This window comes from Dendronephthya gigantea, unplaced genomic scaffold (genome assembly GCF_004324835.1).
Source record: "Dendronephthya gigantea isolate DGI-Jeju-01 unplaced genomic scaffold, DenGig_1.0 000214F, whole genome shotgun sequence".
Lineage (NCBI taxonomy): Eukaryota > Metazoa > Cnidaria > Anthozoa > Malacalcyonacea > Nephtheidae > Dendronephthya > Dendronephthya gigantea.
In genome coordinates this window covers 75,539-95,323 of record NW_021163224.1, presented here as the reverse complement: position 1 = coordinate 95,323, position 19,785 = coordinate 75,539, and the positions used below count along the sequence as shown (strand labels likewise).

The 19,785-nt window shown below is 36.2% G+C and overlaps 1 protein-coding gene across 1 annotated transcript; it reads right to left on the bottom strand.

Annotated features, from left to right (window-relative positions):
* Positions 1–2,989: 2,989 nt before the first annotated feature.
* Positions 2,990–3,457, bottom strand: LOC114539706. Its single transcript, XM_028560321.1, has one exon. It carries the CDS (start codon positions 3,455–3,457, stop codon positions 2,990–2,992), a length of 468 nt encoding a protein of 155 aa, XP_028416122.1.
* Positions 3,458–19,785: the final 16,328 nt, after the last annotated feature.

Genomic DNA, 19,785 nt, shown 5'->3' with positions numbered 1-19,785 from the left:
TGGTGTCGAAAAAATCCATTGCACCCAATGTGCAACGGTGCTGACGACGACGAAAGAGAACATACCGGACTTGTTCGTAACATGGAAGACGAATGGGGATTAAAAGCTACCATCACATGGGCTGTTTAAAGGAGCAGTGCAATAGCATGCACATCTTTTCTGCGCATAACAAAAAGGTATTCGGAAATTGTTGGAAATGACTCGACCAGGTGTTCGGAGCGATAGCCATCTGAGAAGCAAACACTCAAATAGAGCAAACAAGATTTGAGAATGGTACATAAAAATTTGCACTTATTTGCGTATATGTATATTGTAGAGCCGAATTGTTGAGTTTATTTTGTTCTCGTTTCTAAACAGACAAGCCATTGTGATTGCAAGAGTTCTTGCAGTGTTACTCGTCAATGGGACTCGAGGTTGTCCTTGCAAGGGGAATTATGTGACATGTTCAGAAGAATGTAAATGCCCAGGTATATTTCCCTGATAATTTTCATACTTTTATATGATTTGGTTTGGTCAGAAAGCTGGCTATTCAGAGTTTACGGAGAGGGATAGGCAGTATGGATTACATACACAGCATGATTATTATGGAGGATAACCTTGATGAAAACAATGAACTTGGGGAGTTTTCAACAGAAGAACCAGCTACTCAAGGACCCAGTGACTTAGAAAACCAAGAACCAGAAGATGATCCAATGGTGGATAGTGTAGCAGATTGGTGTGTTTGTAGCAAATGTTGTCCTATGCCACAGTGCTGCAATTTGATAAAATGTATTACACTGTCTTCTCGATTTACAGAGTTGTGCCTAGACCCTGATGTGCTAGAGTTGCGCATCAGGAATACAAAAGACATCAGAAATGACCTGTATGCCTTTTTATTTAGACAATTTTGGACCAATGATTATTCTAGTAACTTTAGGTTATATTATAAGACCATGCATTTATTGCACAATTTGTTGACTTTTTAATGCACAAATCAAGGAATCATTTTGCTATAAAAAGTTACACCACATGGAAAACAATTATGTATGTTTTAATTTGGAACGGTCAAAAATATTTACAGTGATATTATTTATTGCTAAATTATTATTCTATTATTATAATATCTATTTATATTTTATGTTGTATACTGTATTCCATTTATCCTGAGAGGTTACAGTCCATGTAAATTAGTACCTCTCAACAACACCCAAATTTATATCTCCAGCAGTTTCTGTGTTTGAAATTTCATCTGCCTGATGTAGAAATATGGGAGATACTGATAATAAACATGTTTGGAGGCATTCTGTACTCCTCAGATGTTTCCAGACCTAAAACAATTCACCTTGATCAGGCATATATTTTTCACTGTATAATATAAATACACCAATTTGTCAAAATGCTATTTTTCATCATGAATGACAACAATGAGAGATAAAAGAGACTACAAGGCAAAAATTTTAAGTGTTAAGTGTTATATTTATACAGTCATTGTATAATGCAACTTCCAGACACAGCCCTTCAGGTTTCTGTTTAGAGTTATGGCTAATAAAAATCTGGTCATGGCTAATACTAGTCTTTTCTACTGGGGCGCCGGCTATTAATGAGTTGAGCAAGTAAAATATAAAGCGGAAAATTCAACAAAAAAGTAACATTTTCTTATGTGTTTGTCACTACACAAATATTTACATAGACATAATTACATATAGTGATTAATCAACATAATTGTCAGTGTCTGTGACATTACTGTCTGAATGATCTTCAATTTCGTTATCATCACTGTCATTGTCATCAGACTCATCCCAAGCCTCTTTGTTTTTCAAGCTTTCTTGCAACTCATTGTTAATTTTCTCTGCCTCTTCAATTTCTTATAGCTCATCAATGTCGACAGTTTGTATGCTTCAGGATGCGCTCTTTTTTCGTACAATACTGATAAAGCTTTGAGGACACTTTTTGTGCTTTTCATTTCCATATTTCATAGCAACATCTTCCATTAACTCTTGGTATGCTTTCGTTTTCAATGTAGGTCCATTGATAGAAATTACGAGTAAAGCATTCAGCAGGTCACTTTTCATAGAGCTTCTGGACCTTGTCTTAATTCTCTTCACAGCACTTGCTCCCCTTTCTGGCCATGCATTAGTTACTGGGGTAACCAGAGCTATCTTTGCTATGCTGTAGACAAATGAAAACTGTTCATTGTGTCGATAATCTTTGACAATTTTCCTGAAAACCCATTCTGTAGGGGATAATTTTATACTCATATTATTTGATTCAACATTCTCTTTAAATTGCTGCTACTTGGTTTTCAATTGGAGAAGTTCATATTTCATGTCTTTCCATTGTTCCAAGAAGTAATTTCCTATTTGTTGTTCCTGGTAAAAATGCTTCTTGATTGCAATAACCTCAGATTGGCCATATACTTTGAACTCTGAAGTGCTGGCATCGTTTGGCACTTGGGTTACATCAAAGACCGAAAATGACTCCAAGATCGCTAAAGATTTGCATGGAAAACGGTCATCAATGTTTTTGCATATAGCCTTGGAGTATTTATTTATCCGTTCTTGTATGATTTTCTTGGATCCATCTCCCATTACTAAATTGCACAATTTAAGTCTGGCTTTCAAATCTTGATTCTGCAAAAGTTGAGATTTCCGGCTTGAAAAGTGCGACTTAAAGCTGATAAGTGTGGTAGGATGAATTTCAACAGATATAAAGTGCCAAGAAATTCAACAGAGTTAATCTTCTTCAAGAGCCCTTTAGCAATGGAACCAGAATTTCTATCTTCTTGCATTGAATGTAGAGCATGAACCAACCCGACACATCCCTGGCTTATGGAATCAACAGAGGCATGTAGACTCAACCATCTAGTTCTAACAGCTTTTTTCACCTTTCTCACCAACTTCTTCTTTTGCCTTTTTGACATAGCATCGAAATGTCTTGCACCCAATGGCACTTTAATGTATACTTTAAGTCTTTTTGCAGACTTTTTGAAAAAGGACCACAAATCTAAAGCTCATTTCTCAAAATCTTGAATAAATTTCAGTTCATCACCTGTATCTGCACATGCAAGGGCTAGGCGGTGACATACGCAATGAATACTTATCATGGTTTCGCATTCTTTCAAGTTCTTAAATTTTGCAGCTACACCTCCGTTTTTTCCTGTCATTACACTAGCTCCATCGCTTGCAAAGCCTTTCAATTCATTGATATCTAAACCATGCTTCTTCAATAGCTTAACTAAGCATGAAAAAATTGCTTCAGCATCAGGAGATGAATTAGGTGAACTCTCCAGAAGATCTGTTGCTTCAATGAATTTAGTTACACAATCATCAATGTCTTCGTCAAAAAACTGAATAAATGACACCAGCTTTTGTATGTTTGATACATCTGTGACGTCATCAGTTAAAAGTCCGAATACTTCAGATTTCTTGATTTTCTTGATAATTTTTTCTGTAATGACATTGGCAATTAGTAACGCCATTTTTTTTAAGACAAGATTCTGAACGTGTTGTAAACACATCAATTTCTTTCACACCAAGCTCCTCTAAAAGGCCAAGCAAAGAAACCGTTTTTGCATTAGCCACTTCTTCCTTAGCTAACTAATATAGGGCTTTGAAAACTGCCAAGTATCTGCTGTTGATATTACTTTCTCTTTCTTTTTTTTTAGTCACAAAGTAGAAGTTGTGTTTTGATTTCTCTTAAAATGCAGCAATACTATGCATTATAGTAATACCTTTACTAGCTTCTTTTATATAACCCTTTGCAGTTGCTGTCCTCCACCGGGTGTTGGGCTCTGTGTTCCAGATTTTGGATTTGTTGGATGGTTGACATGTATTGTGAATTCTGCAAAGACCACAGAACATTCCTTTGTTGTCAATGAAGCATAACGACCAGATTCCGGTCTCTGTACAGCATGCAATGTCAGCATCTGTTAGCCATTTATGCTGGAATTTGTTATCCCTCCTCATTTTTGCTTTGTCTTTCTCACTTATATCTGTACAATTCCTCAACTTGCAAATATAATAATTATGAATGTGTTCTGGTTGAATATCATCTTGAAAATGATTAAGAAATGCAGTCTCTATCAGTTTAGCAAGCTGGTGACAATGTTCTTCTTCAGTTACAACATACAGGTTTAGACAATTGTTTCAAGCTGCAGATTTTTTTGTGTTGAGATCTTTGGTTTTTTTGGGGTAACTTCTGCTTGAATACTTACAAAGAACGCTTCCTATAATAGGCAGGAAAAATATGGTTTACAATTACTGGTATACGTTTTAATGTTAATTGCAGGATGTTTAACTGCATGCAATTTGCAAGAAGAATAAATAACAATCATATAACAACATACTTCTGAAGGTAAGGTTTACTTTACTTCTGAAGACTTATTGAGTCTAATGGAAATTTAACTTACAGTCCAATTGAAAGGGTTGTTTTAGTAGTTGATGGTTGGTCTGGACCAGGCAAAGACACCACATTAGAATTGGAAGGCCTACAACATAAATCGACCCAATCCAATACGTTCTCCAAGATCAAGTGTAAAATTCTTCCAGTTGGAAATTATATTATAGCTTAAGTACTCACTTTTTGTCAAAGAAGGCTTTTATTGTTGGTTAGTTTTGTAACTTTTGTTTCTTCTCTTGTGGCACTGTGTTCCTGATACAAGTAATGCATTTACTAATTTTCTTTGGGTGTTCTTCAGAGTATCCCGAGTGAGTTAAATTGACAACTCTGCTACAACTTGGACGATTACAAATGGCAGAATTACAATTTACGCACGAATAGAACGTATTGCTTGCACAAGATGTGCAAACGTTTTCCAACGACATTTTCTTTCTGCATTTTACAAAATATGAATAAATGAAAAGAATTTTAGTGATAAGCATAGTTTATTAAACAAAGATTTCAATATTCTTGTTTTCTTTGAACAGTACCTTACGAAAGAATCCAAAACCTGTGGTTTATTTTCATATATTTCCATATTTCGCGTCGGCCATATTGATTCTTGATTACGCAATAATAGCTGTATGCTAATATCCCAAATTATCCTTAATTTAACACAAGAAAACACAAATACTCTACAGAATGTACTACATAAGATCTCAAAAAAGAATTATAGCGATTTTCCGGGGAAAACAAAGACAAAATTATATATTACGTACATATAATTTATAGTAGGTCAGTATGTGTGGTAAATTAAAACTAAAAATTTCAAATTGACAACTTATCATGACTGAAAGCGCTAGCGAATTGTTAACAACGCCTGGCGAATGGCTTAATTTTTTTTTCTCAGCCCAGGCAAAATTCGCCGTTCGCCGGACTTAAACAAGACGGGTGCAGACAGCTGGACATTAGCAAGGAGTTCATGTATCAAAGCATATACAGAAATTGGAATCTATCTTGAGTAAATTCGTTGCTTTTCTCAATCGTTTTGCGCTTGTTTACAATTTTTCATGAATTTATAAGATATTAATTATTAATACCTTGAGTATAAACATTTGCATCTTGTTGCCTGCCTTCACTTGACTTCTGGCCCTTCGACTTCTTGATATCTGATCTAAAATAGTTAAATTACACCCATTTGAACACTTTCATACCAACATCTAGCCCATTTAATCCAGATAAAACACATAAATCACATTAATCACACCTTTGATACTCTAAATAGAGCTGATGTGCTGCAAAATCGTTGTCGCTACATGACTTGTATCCAGCCGCGATTTTCGCTTCATTCCACGTTTTAAACATGTTGACAAGTATATTTTTTTTATCTTCCCTATTCCAAGCTTTTTTTCTTTCATCTTCACTAGAATGGCTTTTTTTTCCACCCTGAACTTTCGTGTTGGCTTTCATGCGCTCCAAATGTACATGCCATCTTGTATGCATTAGACAGTGCTGGAAATGTGTGAAGAGCACATGTTTAGCACGTTGGACCAACATATATTTGATTCGAGTGCAGTGGACAACCATCTATTCACTCTGATAAAGTGCTGTTCTCAGAGTTATGTCATCATTCGAATGCACCATTTATGTAAGTTAAGCAATGCAAGTATGCATGAGAAGGTAATACCTAAGCAGTTTTCAAAGCTTGTGTTATTCAAACACCAGTAAAGCTGACAAGTGACCTGGGCACAGCAGTGGTGCTTTCGAGGTTTGCCTGTATGCCTTGGAATAGAATGTCAATATAACTGCATGGATTTAACCTTTTCACTTTTTTATGACGTAAAATCAATCCTTCATTTTCCGTTACATCTTTCAAATTTATTTTCAATCTTTACAAAGTTAGAACAAACCTTTGACTATAAAGACAAACGTTGCTTATATTTGTAAACAATATTGTTTATATCTGCAGCCTTGTTTCTAATGTTTCAGTTATAGACATTGTATTTTCAAAAGGTTGGGCGTATCCTGGCACAATCATTTGTGTTTCGAGGAAGTGTGCTTTGTTGAGAGTGCATTGTCAACGGAACCTGCACATTTTAGATGTGTCTAGGGGTTGACAGAAATAATGTGTATGCATGGTGTTCGATAACTAGACAAACAAATTATATATTTGAAATTTAATGATGTCCCTAGAGGTAATATTACTACATTTTTGTTTTCTAATTGTTTTTCCAAAATTTCAGTTCTAATGTGTGTCTTTAATTGTGTGCTTTTTATCCTGCCTCTAGTTGACTCATTTTTCCATAAACTGTTCCTGGCTTGAATTTGAAGTTTGTATAATACTACTTGAAATTAAGACCCTTTAAACCACTAGAATATTCCTGCATTGAGTGAAGTGCCAAAAGTATCATCCTGGCAAAAAACTAATTAAATTTTACTTGATTAACATGGTAATTAAAGTTTAATGTTTCATGGTAATTAATCTCAGTGGAATATACACAAGATGGTGAATGAATTTATCTTCACAACCTATTGCTGAAGAAAAAAGTTGTTGATGTATTAACATTATATTGCAACTGTTGTTACAGTTAACTTTGTTGTATTTTATCACGTGAGAGATAGCGGCCACAATATTGAGCTTCAGTGTTTAAAGGACATGCGAATGGTCATACCATTCATGTTTTTTGGGCAGGGTATACCAGAATATATGTATATTTATAAATTTATACATAGGGTGGCCTGTAACTTCTTCGTTCCTGACCAATGGCTCGTAGATTTTCAATCAAACTTCAACTTACAGTAAGTCTTGTTTAATTTTCTAATTCTACTTCACCATTGGTCTACGTCACTACGAAGTCACTTGAGATTTTAAAGCAATGACCATGAGCAATGCAAACCAGCATGCAAAACAGTAACTTTATTTTTAATCCACGCAACATAACAATAAAGTTCTCCAGGTGCAAAGCCTAGCCCAAAGTCCTCCAACAGTAACAGTATTGTCTACGTCAGAGAATATAAGTTGTATATACTACTCTTTATCAAAGGACATTAACAGAGCATGTCCTAAGTTTTCATCATTAGCTGTAATAATCAGCTTGTCATAAAACTTGCTGAAGGTCGAGGCATTTGTCCATCCTGCAGCATTCATAATTGTGTTCACAGACAATTTTGCACTTTTTGCTGCAGATGTAGCTGCAGCTCTCGTGCTATGTGCACTGAATGCATTAGTGTCGGTTCCAGAGTTGCCGAGCACTGTTCTTAGCCAACGAGCAATTGTCTCAGACTTCACAGGTCGGTGAGGTTTTTGGTAGCTGATTAATAAATATGTGTAGTTGTTACGAGGGGTTATGTTTTTTCCAAGTAAGTTTGAAGAACTTAGATACATAACTGTTTATCCTAATAGTATGATTGCAACACCAAGTGGCCCAAGTGATTTCTCGGCCGAAAGTCTTAAGTAACTTGTGTATTGTGGCAGAAAACTGACTAATATTTTGTTTACCACAGTACACTTCACACTGTCGCAAGTACATAGTATATTGCTTTCTTGTCCCATCCTGCCAGGATTGTAGAATGATGTTCACAGCTTTGTCTGAAAGGTCTTAACCTTTGAGTAACTGCCAGACACCTAACAAAAGAGTAGTTGTAGTGATGCGTTCAATGGATGGATCCATTCTGGTTCGGCTGGTAGATCTAGTAGCTTGTGCTGTCTAGGCAAAATGATAGGTTGTGCAACTAGCATATTGGTTAAATAAGGCCACCAAGATTGGGTTGGCCAGTGTGGTACAACAATTACTCCTGAAGCTTTATCCTCACAAATCTTACGAAGGGTCTTCAAAATTATTCTGAATGGGGGAAAAGCATAGAAGTGGAGGCCATACCAGGATATGGTAAAGGCATTACCCGCCTGTGCTCCCTGGTCGGGATGATAGGAAACATAATGTGTGCATTTCGTATTCCGGCGTGATGCAAAAAGGTCTATGTTAGGAGTGAAGTTACATAACTGTATTGCTGTCTCATATATATTAGGCCACTCTAGATCCGAACTGAGTTTTCTGGATTCTTGATCAGCAATGACATTTGCTACCCCTCCGATATGCGCAGCAGTCACCCATACCTTATTCTGTATGCACCAGGCCCAAATCTCACTCACAATATTATTTAACTTAACCGAATAACAAGTGCGCATTTGATTAATGCAAGACACTGCCATAATGTTATCTATCAAAACTTTCACATGCTTATGGGCCACCCTATCAGCAAATAACTGTTGGCTTAATAGTACTGCTCTGGGGCCAGTTGTTCAAAAGCTGGTTAACGCTAACCTAGGGTTAAATTTGCCTAACCCAGGGTTAAATTTTAACCTAAGATTAGTTTTTGTTGTTCAAAGACAGGTTATCTTTAAATTTAAACCATCTTTATTGGTGGGTTAACTTATTTAACCCTAGTTTAACTCATCGATTTTACAACTATCTATAATTTTACAAATAAAAACAACAATGGCAGCAGGTCTTGGTTTGAATATATTTCGCGTGATTAATCCTTGCCGTGAGCGAAAATACCGTCCACACCGTCTAAATATAGACGGTCTTTATGATTGCGAGTTAAGAGCAAGATACAGGTTTGGTAAATTATATCACAAACCTGCTTCGTGATGATTTAGATCATGATGCGCGGCGAAGCCATGCAGTTGAGCCAGAAGAGCAAATCCTTATCGCTTTGAGATTTTTTGCATCGGGCAGTTTCCTGCAAGTTATTGGTGATACCTTAGACGCTGAGAAGTCAAGTTGTAAGAGATGTAAGTTTGGCATTGAACAGACAGCAACAACAATTTATAAAGTGGCCAGCCAACAACGAAGTTGATAATATAAAAAATAACTTCTTTTCACAAGCTGGATTTCCCTGTGTTATCGGATGTGTTGACTGCACTTCTGTTACAGGGAGATTTACCAACATTGTTGCTCGGTGGCCTGGCAGCACCCACGACAGCCACATCTTCAGAAACTCTTAAATTTGCAATCATCTTAAGATGAACCATTGCAGTCTGGAAGATGGAATTATCCTTGGTGATAGTGGATATGCATTAAAGCCGTACCTGATGACCCCATATCCATAACCCCACCACAGCACAGCAGAGAGTTTTCAATTGAGCCCATAAAAAAACTAGAGTCCTTATTGAACAGACTTTTGGAAGATGGAAAAGGCATTTCCATCTTCTACACTCCAAAGTGAGCATGCACCCGGAGAAAGTTTGCCAGTTCATTGGTGCATGTGCTGGATATCATAATATAGCAATTGCATTAAATGAGCCGACGGAAGATTTTGATGATGATGATGAGCTTGAGGTACAAGAATATCAAGGTCCAGAAAATGGTCAACTAATAAGAGATCTATTGCAAACACCTTCTTTTATTGAATTAATGACCCTTTTTTCACATATGTCATTGTGCCCAAATTGGTTTTATCATATACATATTGGTAGCCTGAGTATCAGGCTTTAATATTACAGCCTAATACCCAGGTTAGCATGTTGGGCCAAATATTATTTTATGGTCATATTAATTCATGATTGTCACTATGTACTTTACTTGGCAGCTCACCATTACTACGTTATTGAATGAATCTGGTTGCACAATCACATAACCTATAGAAAATTCAGTTATCTGAAAATTAACCTGTGATTAGCAAGATGATAAAGCTTAACTCAAATTTGATTGATCTACATACTGTATCACAAACCTTATGTAATAATTTAAATTAACTATCAATTTGCACACAGGCTAGCTAGTGGCAAAAGTGTTTTGAATGTTATAAATATAGACCAAAATATCTTCAACATTTCAGGTAATAATTCATTCAAATAAATTTATTTCAATATAAAGAAAATTAATAATATATAAATAGAATTAAATTTGTCAATAAAGTTAAAACTGTACATGCATCAAATATCAGAATAATTCATTGTTAATATATTAATAATGAAATTAACAGAGTTACTCAATTTTCATTTGCTGCTTCATTGCCTGAATTTCCAATTGAAGTTTTTGCTTTTTTAACATCAAAAGTTACCTCTTTGTGGCTTCGAAGCACTTCAGCCTGTACCTGTTGCATATTCTGGTTTGTTATTTGCTGTTGTTTCTCCTTTTTATTTGGCCCAGGAAGTACTGGGGCAACTGTTGAAGGAACAGGTAACGATAGAGGAATGTAAATTTCGCGAACTTCTTAATTCAGCAGTGATGAAGAAAATGGCGGAAGATCTTCATCATCACTAAATGCAGCTGAAGCTGTGCTTGAATTAACCACTTCAGATTCCAATGAAAACCATGATAAAAACATTAGTACAGTTCATGGGTATTTAACGTTTATAAATAAACCAGCATGAACTGCAGCATATTTAAAATTTTCAATATACACATTCAGAAATATACTTATCTTAAATGTCGTTGTCAGTATATTATATGCGAAGAAAGTATTGCATCACAAGTTTTTTTTTGTAAAAATAGTATAGCCTTTTTTTTCAACTATTGCAGTAGAAATTGTACAGTCTTTCTTTTTAAATATTTAGAATAAAATGCAGAATATACAAACACAGCTATAGTAAACCTTCAGGGTAAACAGGAACAAACACACTTGCCCAAACTTGCCTGCATATGCATCATATTGAGCTGTGCTTGTTTCAAATCCATTAAGCCCAGTGAAAAGTGGAGTCTCTTCAAACAGTTTTATTATTTTTTCTTCTAATGGGGTCGCTTCTTTTGGCGGTGGTCCTCCTCCAGTTAACTGTTCTCGTCTTTGTATACAGGAAAACGTTTTCTTTGCCGAAGTCGTGAGGTTCTTCCACTTTTCTTTTACCTTGTGGCAGGTCCTGTTTGCCACTCCTACTGCATTAATTTCTTTTGTTATGTCGTCCCAAATTTTGTTTTTCCGACTATTGGTCATCGAGCTTGTAAACTTAGATTGTATTATATCTAAATTTTCTTTGACTTTGCTTGTTAAATGTTTATCTCCGAAAAAGTTAAGTTTTCTTTTCTTTCTTTGCTTTTCCACGATACTTTTCCGCCATTTTGAAAAAAATTAAACCTCGCACGCTTTTAACCTAAGGTTAGGAAGCTAACCATAGGTTAATTAACCCTACCTCTAACTATGCTTTGAACAACGCAGATTTAACCCAGGCTTAACTAACACTGAGTTAAGGATTTTAACCCACGGTTAACGCTAATCCTGGGTTAAATTTAACCTGCTTTTGAACAACCGGCCCCGGATTTCAAGAAAATTGATGTGTTCAGAAGCCTCGTGAGGAGTCCACTGACCTCCAGTAGGGGAGTCTAGTAGGGAGCACCCCATTTTGTTTTAGATGCATCTGTTGTCATGGTCAGAAGAGGTTCCCCATGACTTACAACATTATATGTGGTTTCAATATTGTGGATGCACCAAGAAAGATCATGATTTGCACAACTGGATAGGTGCATAGGTTTGTCATAATTGCCCTGTGTACACTGAAGAGCATTAGTCTTATTCATATCTAATGAACGATAATGAACTGGTCCATACATAACCCCAGGTATGCTAGATGTTAAGGCTAATTCCCACTCTGGAAAACGAGCAACAGATCGGATTTTTTTCCGAGCTGGTCCGATCCATGAAGTGATTTTGGATCCAATCCGCTGCTCGTTTTCCGGAGTGGAAATTAGCCTTTAGTAAACCCCAAACCTGGAACACCTCTCTGATGGTAGGTGATGATTTCCCCAAAAGAGTGGCACAAGCCTCTTTTACCTTGCATCCTTTTTCAGTTGTGAGTGAAATAGTCATAGAATTTGAATTTAGTTGAAAACCCAAAATCACAATGTTTTGAGTCGGGTATAGCACAGATTTTTCAGGATGAACAATTTACCCCAGTTTTATAAAACGTTCCACTGTATCTTTTATGTTGTCAATGCAGTGGTTATAATCGTTGCTTTGGAGGTATGAATCATCAATCTACCCAACAGACAGGTAGCCTGCTTGTCTTAGAGTGCAATAAACAGGCTTAAGTAGTTTTGTAAATTTTCTAGAGCAACACGCTAAACCATTAGGGTAGCACGTAAATTGATACAGGCAGCCATTCCACTGAAATTTTAGATGTTTTTGATGTTCCTTATTAACTGGGACACTGTAATAGGCATCTTTGAGATCTATTGATGCCATGTAACAGCCTGGGGTCATCATGGATATGGCAGTCTAGATAGATTCCATCTTAAAATGATGGTATTGGACATGTTCATTAAGTTTTTTCAAATCTAATATCATTCTATATGACCCATCTCGCTTATCATGGAGGAAAATCAGTGATATGAACTCATCTGATTCATGTTGAGATGGAATAATAACCCCTTTTCCTAGTAATGACAGTATTTCTTTGTCAACAAAGTCACCTTTAGGTCCTTTCCAAAAATGGCGCCCTTGGCATGATCCAGCATTTTGATAGCTTACTTGCCTTACACTAGGGCTACTAGCTGTAGCTCCAATCTTATTTGTAGCCTTAATGTGATTGAGTGAAATTTGGAGGTCATCACCAAACAAATATTTTGTCACTGGGACGGTGCTCGAACATAATGTGGTATAAATCTTTATGGAAGTTTGGCTTTATGCTTTCCCGCCGACGTTGCGTTAACTCATGAGGCACATGGCCAAGAAGTATAATTGCCTCAATATTCGTCTTTACGAGATCAGCCAGACAAGGGTTGGAGCCAGACTTTGCTCGCAACAAATGCTCCATATTTTTTACAAGAATAAGGCCGACCTTCGTCACTTGCTCTGGCATGTGGGAAAGCTTTAAGTCGTTTAACCTTGCAAACCAATTAAGTTTTACCCAAATTTTAGGGTTGACTTGAGTGACCACCAACTTGTTGCAGTTTGTGGGTTGGTTGTAATTGGTGAGCTATAATATGTAATCAAGAAAAATGGTATACTCTCGGCAGAATGTCGTTTCTTGTCAGTTCACTCAGTTGTTCCTATAGCTATTTAATTTTTAAATACCATTGCTCTAATTACTTCATTGTAGTAATAATATCCTTTCTACCAAATGGGCTCTTTTTTATTTTATGTTTATTTCATTTAATTGACTGGAAATTGACTGAATTTGAATAGTTAAAGTCCAAGGTATGAGGTATTTAAAGGAGCAGTGTCACCGTTTGCGCATACGTTCTGCGCATAACAAAAAATCATCGGAAACTGTCGTAACTCTGTCGGTTTCTATAGTACGCCATTACGAACTACGAAGCGACAATGTCTTCCACGGTGAGTAAAACTTTACATATATTTGCATGTACACGTATCAGGTTTCATATATATCATAAATTTGCATCAGGTTGTCAAATGCGGGTGTAAAAGTTCGTGCAGTATCAAGAGAAAAGAAAATGGGAAGCAAGGTTGTCCTTGCAAAGGCAAAAACATAGAGTGTTCTGCTGACTGTCGGTGCGGTACTCGTGATAAGCCATGTCAAAATCAGGTGAGCTTTTATATTCATATTCCGTATAGTATACTTCAACATTTGTCATTTGTCTGGATGATCAATTTAGGTAAACCATATGCTATTATTTTGTTTTAGGGTATCGTGGAGAACGAAGAAAGACAACGCAAAAGCCGTGATGAAAATCTGCCTGGAGTGCCTGGCAAAAAACATGGCAAAAACAACCAAGGTTTTCGTCTGTCACACGAGCCTCGAGAGTCAGAACAAAAACAACGAGAAAAAGAACATCAAGATGTCAAGGTACAGTAGTGACGCATATGCCGAGGCTTACGCGGCGGGACAAATATTTCCAATTTTTTGGTCTGCAAAATGATTGGTAAACGCATGTTGCCTACATACCCAAATACTCTATCTAAATATTTATGTTCTGCTTCTGGATTTATATTTTTATGCACATTGGTAAAACTACAAGCAGCCTAGCAATAGGTGTAGATACGTTGCATGCAGTATGCATGTCTCTATTATACCTAAATACTGAGCAACTTTGCAGGACTATAATTGCAACTGTCTGGATCTTTTGTACCCTACATAAAATGCTTATGACTGTACATCAACATCACAGTCAATGAGAATGAGCATCTTTTTTTAGAATTTCATTCAGACACTGGACGAAAAACTGGTAAAAAAGCTTGCCATAAGAAGCCTTCGTAGGGGTATAGGGAGCATGGATTATATAGATACACTTTTGATTATGGAAGATGATCTAGATGATGATAATGAAGAGAATATGCACGAATTTGGAGAGTCCTCAGATATTGATATAATACAGACAGTGCAGTCTGATGCTACTAAATCACAATCAAACGTTGACCCAACACAAGTCCCCCCACATTTTACATTGCCAGATTGGTGCAAATGTGGCAAATGCCAGCCAATGCCGCAAGAAATCGAAAATAAATGCTGCCGACAAAAGAACTGCATAACTAATTCATCTCGGTTTGGTAAAACCTGCCTTGATCCTGATGTTTTAGAACTATGCATTCGCAGTAGCAGTGACATTCGCAACGACAGAGAGGATAACAGTACTAGAGCCTTCAGAAAGGCTGCCTACAGACAATTCATACTGGCTCGCCATGGGCATTTAGGTAAAGGCAATAGGCGAGTATGCCCATCTTGTGTTGTTTTAGAGATCAGAAAATGCTTTCCATCGGTTACTGGAGCATATATGGGATACAGAGAACATTAATGTATCGTATCCTCATATAAAACTCATATAAATTATTGTTATTTTTATTCCTTTAAAAACCTGCTCCTTCTTTGTATGATCTCATTCAGAGAGGGTGGTGCAATGTGTGCAATGGTTGGAGCAATTATAGCTGGGTCACTTTCATTGAGAGAGACATTTCGTATAACACATTCTACATCCTCCATTCGCCTCTTCAAAATCTTTGCAATCATGACTGGTATGTATTCATACCCCTTGTCAACATTTATCACCTTTACATCCCATTGTCTGGTTCTTGGGTTGTATTTCCTTGAGCGGAGGTCCTGACCAGATGTCTTTCCTTTTGCAGTTGGAAGGTTAATGTGATAATTCCAATTGATAGATGTGAGCTGCTTTCTTGATTTGTATGCTTTATAGCTGAAATGTAAATTATTGAAAAGAAGTGGAAATGAAGGGTCTGTTACAATATCACAATTTATTGTAAAAGTGCTTAGTACTGCAATTGAATACCTACCCTAGAGGCACTCGTTTTGGTGTGTAAACCAAACTTAGACTATTCGCACATTCAATGCTGCCTGTATGTCTGGAAATGATAAAAGGAGAAAAATAGAATAAGCCTAGTCCTAATACCCATATTTTCATAGTCCTAATTACCCAAAATTAATTGAGAAAACTAACTGTAAGTGCAGCTTATGGTCAACTTTTTTATTGGTTACCATACCATAACTTACCTGAACCTTGTATAATATTGAAAGCTATTGAGTAATTCTGGGTTTAATATTATTTTCTGCAGCTCTTGGAAATCCTTGTCCCTTCGATCAAACCAAGGCAAGCTTTCATCGTGGTCATCAATGTCATGATCACACTTTCCTCCCAACCATTCATGCTCATTGCATACATGATGCAATAAGCCCAACCACTTATCCTAAATAATTATAAGTCAGAACATTTGTCAGTGACCAGGTAGAATATCTGTATAATATTAACCCATTGGTTGCAACACTCTTCCCTTGACAAGTGAAGTAGACATACTCAGAAAAGTGACATCACAATGTTGTGTCATGTTACAAAAAATGGTTTACCTTCATTACTTTCAATGCCTCAATGTCAGTTGTGGCATCTTTTCTACACAGATTGGAGCAGTGCCAAAAGTGCCGCACAATATGTGCTGACCAATCTTTCACTTTATGCATTTGTTTTGGTTTTCCCAACTAGCATGATGAAAAAGTTGCAACAATTACAATCAACAATTTCTACTTCAAATCCTTTGTCTAACAATATGCAATAACCATTCAGCCTCAATGCACTCTACTTTTGCCTGTTTAGTACCAGACAATTTTACTCATGATCAATGGGGAAACTCTGCAACTTAATGATTAACCAAAAAAGCTGACAATATCTTTCAGTCTTCTGTTACCAAACATCTAGAGTAAGTCTATATTGATCAAACACTTGACTAAAGTCTTAATAATTCATTACTCTCCTGGTCTCCTATTTCTAGAATGGATAGAGAAGGGCTCAAAACATTGGGTATCATATAAGTATATGCTTGATCTTATAGGTCATGATAACATTTCCTATTTCAATTCCTGGATAGTAATGGAATAGCATAGCACTACAGTTGATTAGTGACAAATTGTCCCTCAAACTTGGAAGGTTTGGCAAAAATTACTTGGAGCCTATTAAGCCTTCCTCAATTTTGGGGTACATTTAATCAGTAATTAACTTGAATGCCATGTTATTACTTAAACAAAAAATATTTTGTTAATAGGATACCTTTGCAAGACACTTCTTTATACTTTTGGATTTGTGCCAAACATCAAGGCTGTGCACAATGTCTGGAAATTCAGCTTCTATAAATGATTAATTAATAATTTTTGTTGATGCTGAACTTGTTGAACTTTTAGTACTCCCACTCAGAAAGTAGATTGTTACATACATGTATTCTTTTGCAACTCTGTCTAATACAAGACAGCTTTGCTCATCAAAGGAAGAGTCTTTTGAGCCCTTAATAAAACATTTAGTTAATATTTACTTACCTAACAATGCTTTTACTGATGTTGATGCATCTGTGACCAATTCAACAACTTTCAATTCTTTCGTCACTTTCTCCAGCCCCCTTTTAATTGCCTCTTTCTCCATATTAGTGGAGACAAGTCCAACCTGCCTTTTGTCTAAAATTTCAATATCAATGATGTACCCTGTGTTTACTTCTACTAGGAAGTAGCAGAGATTTTTTGCACTGAATCCTGGAGAATCACACTGCTCATCACCACCAATCACCACCAAGAATAATGTCCTGGTCTTCAAATTCTTTAAGCAGTTCCTTTCTCATCCAACACCACCAATCATTAATTTCTGGGATTAAATACAATCGCTGCAATCTATAGTAAGTTGACTTTGACAAGAACTGAAGTCCCAAAAAATCAGCCATTCTTTTGATTTTAGCAAAATTGTTGCCTGACAACATTAATGAAGCAGCTGCCTGCAAGTTGTTAGTATAGATTCCATTAACCTCATGAGATAAGAAGAACTTATATTTGTGACCAGATGAGCAAAAGGAAGTGATAACCACAGTTGTACTAATTGTATGATGATGGACTTCAGGAATTGCTGTGCATCCAGGTGTTTGACAGCGGGCTCGGAAAATGTCCAGCAACAATTCAATTGAACAGATAACTTTTCTTTCTTGCACCATTCTAAACTCTTCTCTCATGTCATACATATTATCACCTCTGCTTAGTTTCTTGTGTGGGCCAAAGGCCATGCTGCTTGTGACATAATTATGTGACTCTTGAATTGAGCTCTCATCTTCAATGATATTTTCACCATCACAATCTAGTAAACTATATCAAATAAAAATGCAAAGAATGTCTTAAGTTATTGGCTGGAAATGTATTCTCCAATGCAGTCTTGCAGGATAGGTTAACAAATCTATTTGCCAATTTTTTGCCCATTTACTCGAAATGTGCCCCAATGCATTCAACTTTTTCCTTACTCTGTCCAACTTCAACAGTACTGTACTTACTCTACATCATCTTCTAACTCATCATCATTTGTGTCAGAACCAGCTTGGTGAATAGTGGAGTCTAGAGAACTAAAAAATAAAACTGTATATATATAATCATGATCTCTGTGACATGTAGATTTACTTTATATTAAAATTTATCTATTTACATCAGTCTATGTGGTCAATTTTTTTAAATCTATTTTTTGAATTTTCCATTAAACTTATATATCATCCTCTGAGCTGCTTCCTTCACATTCTCTATCTTCATTCAATTCCTCTAGAGCCTGTGATATGTCATGTTGACTGAAAAGTAGGTAAACTGTATATAGTGAAGCAACACATATTTATCACATATATCAATATAATATGGCAAAGTAATGAAGATTTTCTACACTCAATACCTGTTTTCCTGTTCAGAAAGATCATCACTGCTGCTTCCTTCATCATCGGTGAACAGAGAAGTGTTCAATCTCATATATAATCTCATATAGCTACAATCACAAATTGGTCAAAAATTAATAAAAAATATTTGCATATTAAATTACACATCGAATACATAGACATATACCTTTCTTCATGGGGTATATCACAATCTATGCTAGGATCTACCAACATTTTGCTGTTATCAGACACACATTTAGGATCTATTATTGGATTTATCGGAGATTCTGTCACTTCTGGTATAGTAACTCTACCTCTCAGTGGTGTAGAGGTTAATTGCACATCTAAGCAAAAATATAGTGTAATTTGTGATTTGTGCGACGCGTGTCTAAAATAAAAAATTGGCTCAACCACGCTAAAAATGTAAATCATATGCAAATTCCTTGCCTTTTATATACTGCTTTTTCGTGTGTGCATTAATTTCCGGCTGAACTTCATTTTGGTCATTTCTTAGCTCAGCTCTTATAGAATAAACATCACATAAAAATTTACAGTTAAGTGCAGCTAATTAAAAGAATAAAACACAAACAAACTCCAAAGAAACCAGCAGATAACACTCTAAACAATACCTTCTACGATACTCCAGAGAGAGCAAGTGTGCTGCGAAATCATTATCGCTAGAATTTCCATATCCAGCAACGACTTTTGCTTCCTTCCACGACTCAAATATTGTCAATGACAAATAAACACGCTTATGTCGACTATTCCACGTCCTTTGGGCTGAGCTAGAACGTTCATGTTTCCTCTTTCGACCAGAATTATTACGCCTGCCACCATGGGTCTCTCCTTGAATGGCCGCCATCTTTGTTTGATAAACTTGAAAAACTACAGGCTGTAGTTTTTCAAGTTTATCTGTGCGCAGAAAAGATGCGCAATAGATGACACCGCTCCTTTAAATATCATAAATGATATAGTTTTTTATAAGTTTATTTAATAAGTTTATTATTTTCCACATTTCAATTTTTGACAGAGAAAAAAATTCTAATGTTTTAGCGTGCAGAAAATGGAAGATATAAAGCTACTGTAAATGGTACATATGTGTTTCCCGATAACCCGATATATATACGTATTTCATATTAAAGCTTAAAAGACCCTTAAAATAAGTTTAGGATGCCTTCAAAAAAGGCTATTAAATTTGGTAATAGTTGTTATAGTTCCCTTATTTACACTTCAGTAAATCATAAAGTTTTATTAGGGCCACAGGGAGAGTTTAAAGGGCCGCAGGGAGACAAGAAACAAATTGAGAAGGATGACATTGGCAGCAATGCGGATAATACCCAAAATGGTAGGAATTTTTAAGATGTACTC

Excerpts from the sequence above, each read along its gene's own strand:
- LOC114539706 (XM_028560321.1), bottom strand. The coding sequence starts at position 3,457 with ATGGCGTTACTAATTGCCAATGTCATTACAGAAAAAATTATCAAGAAA.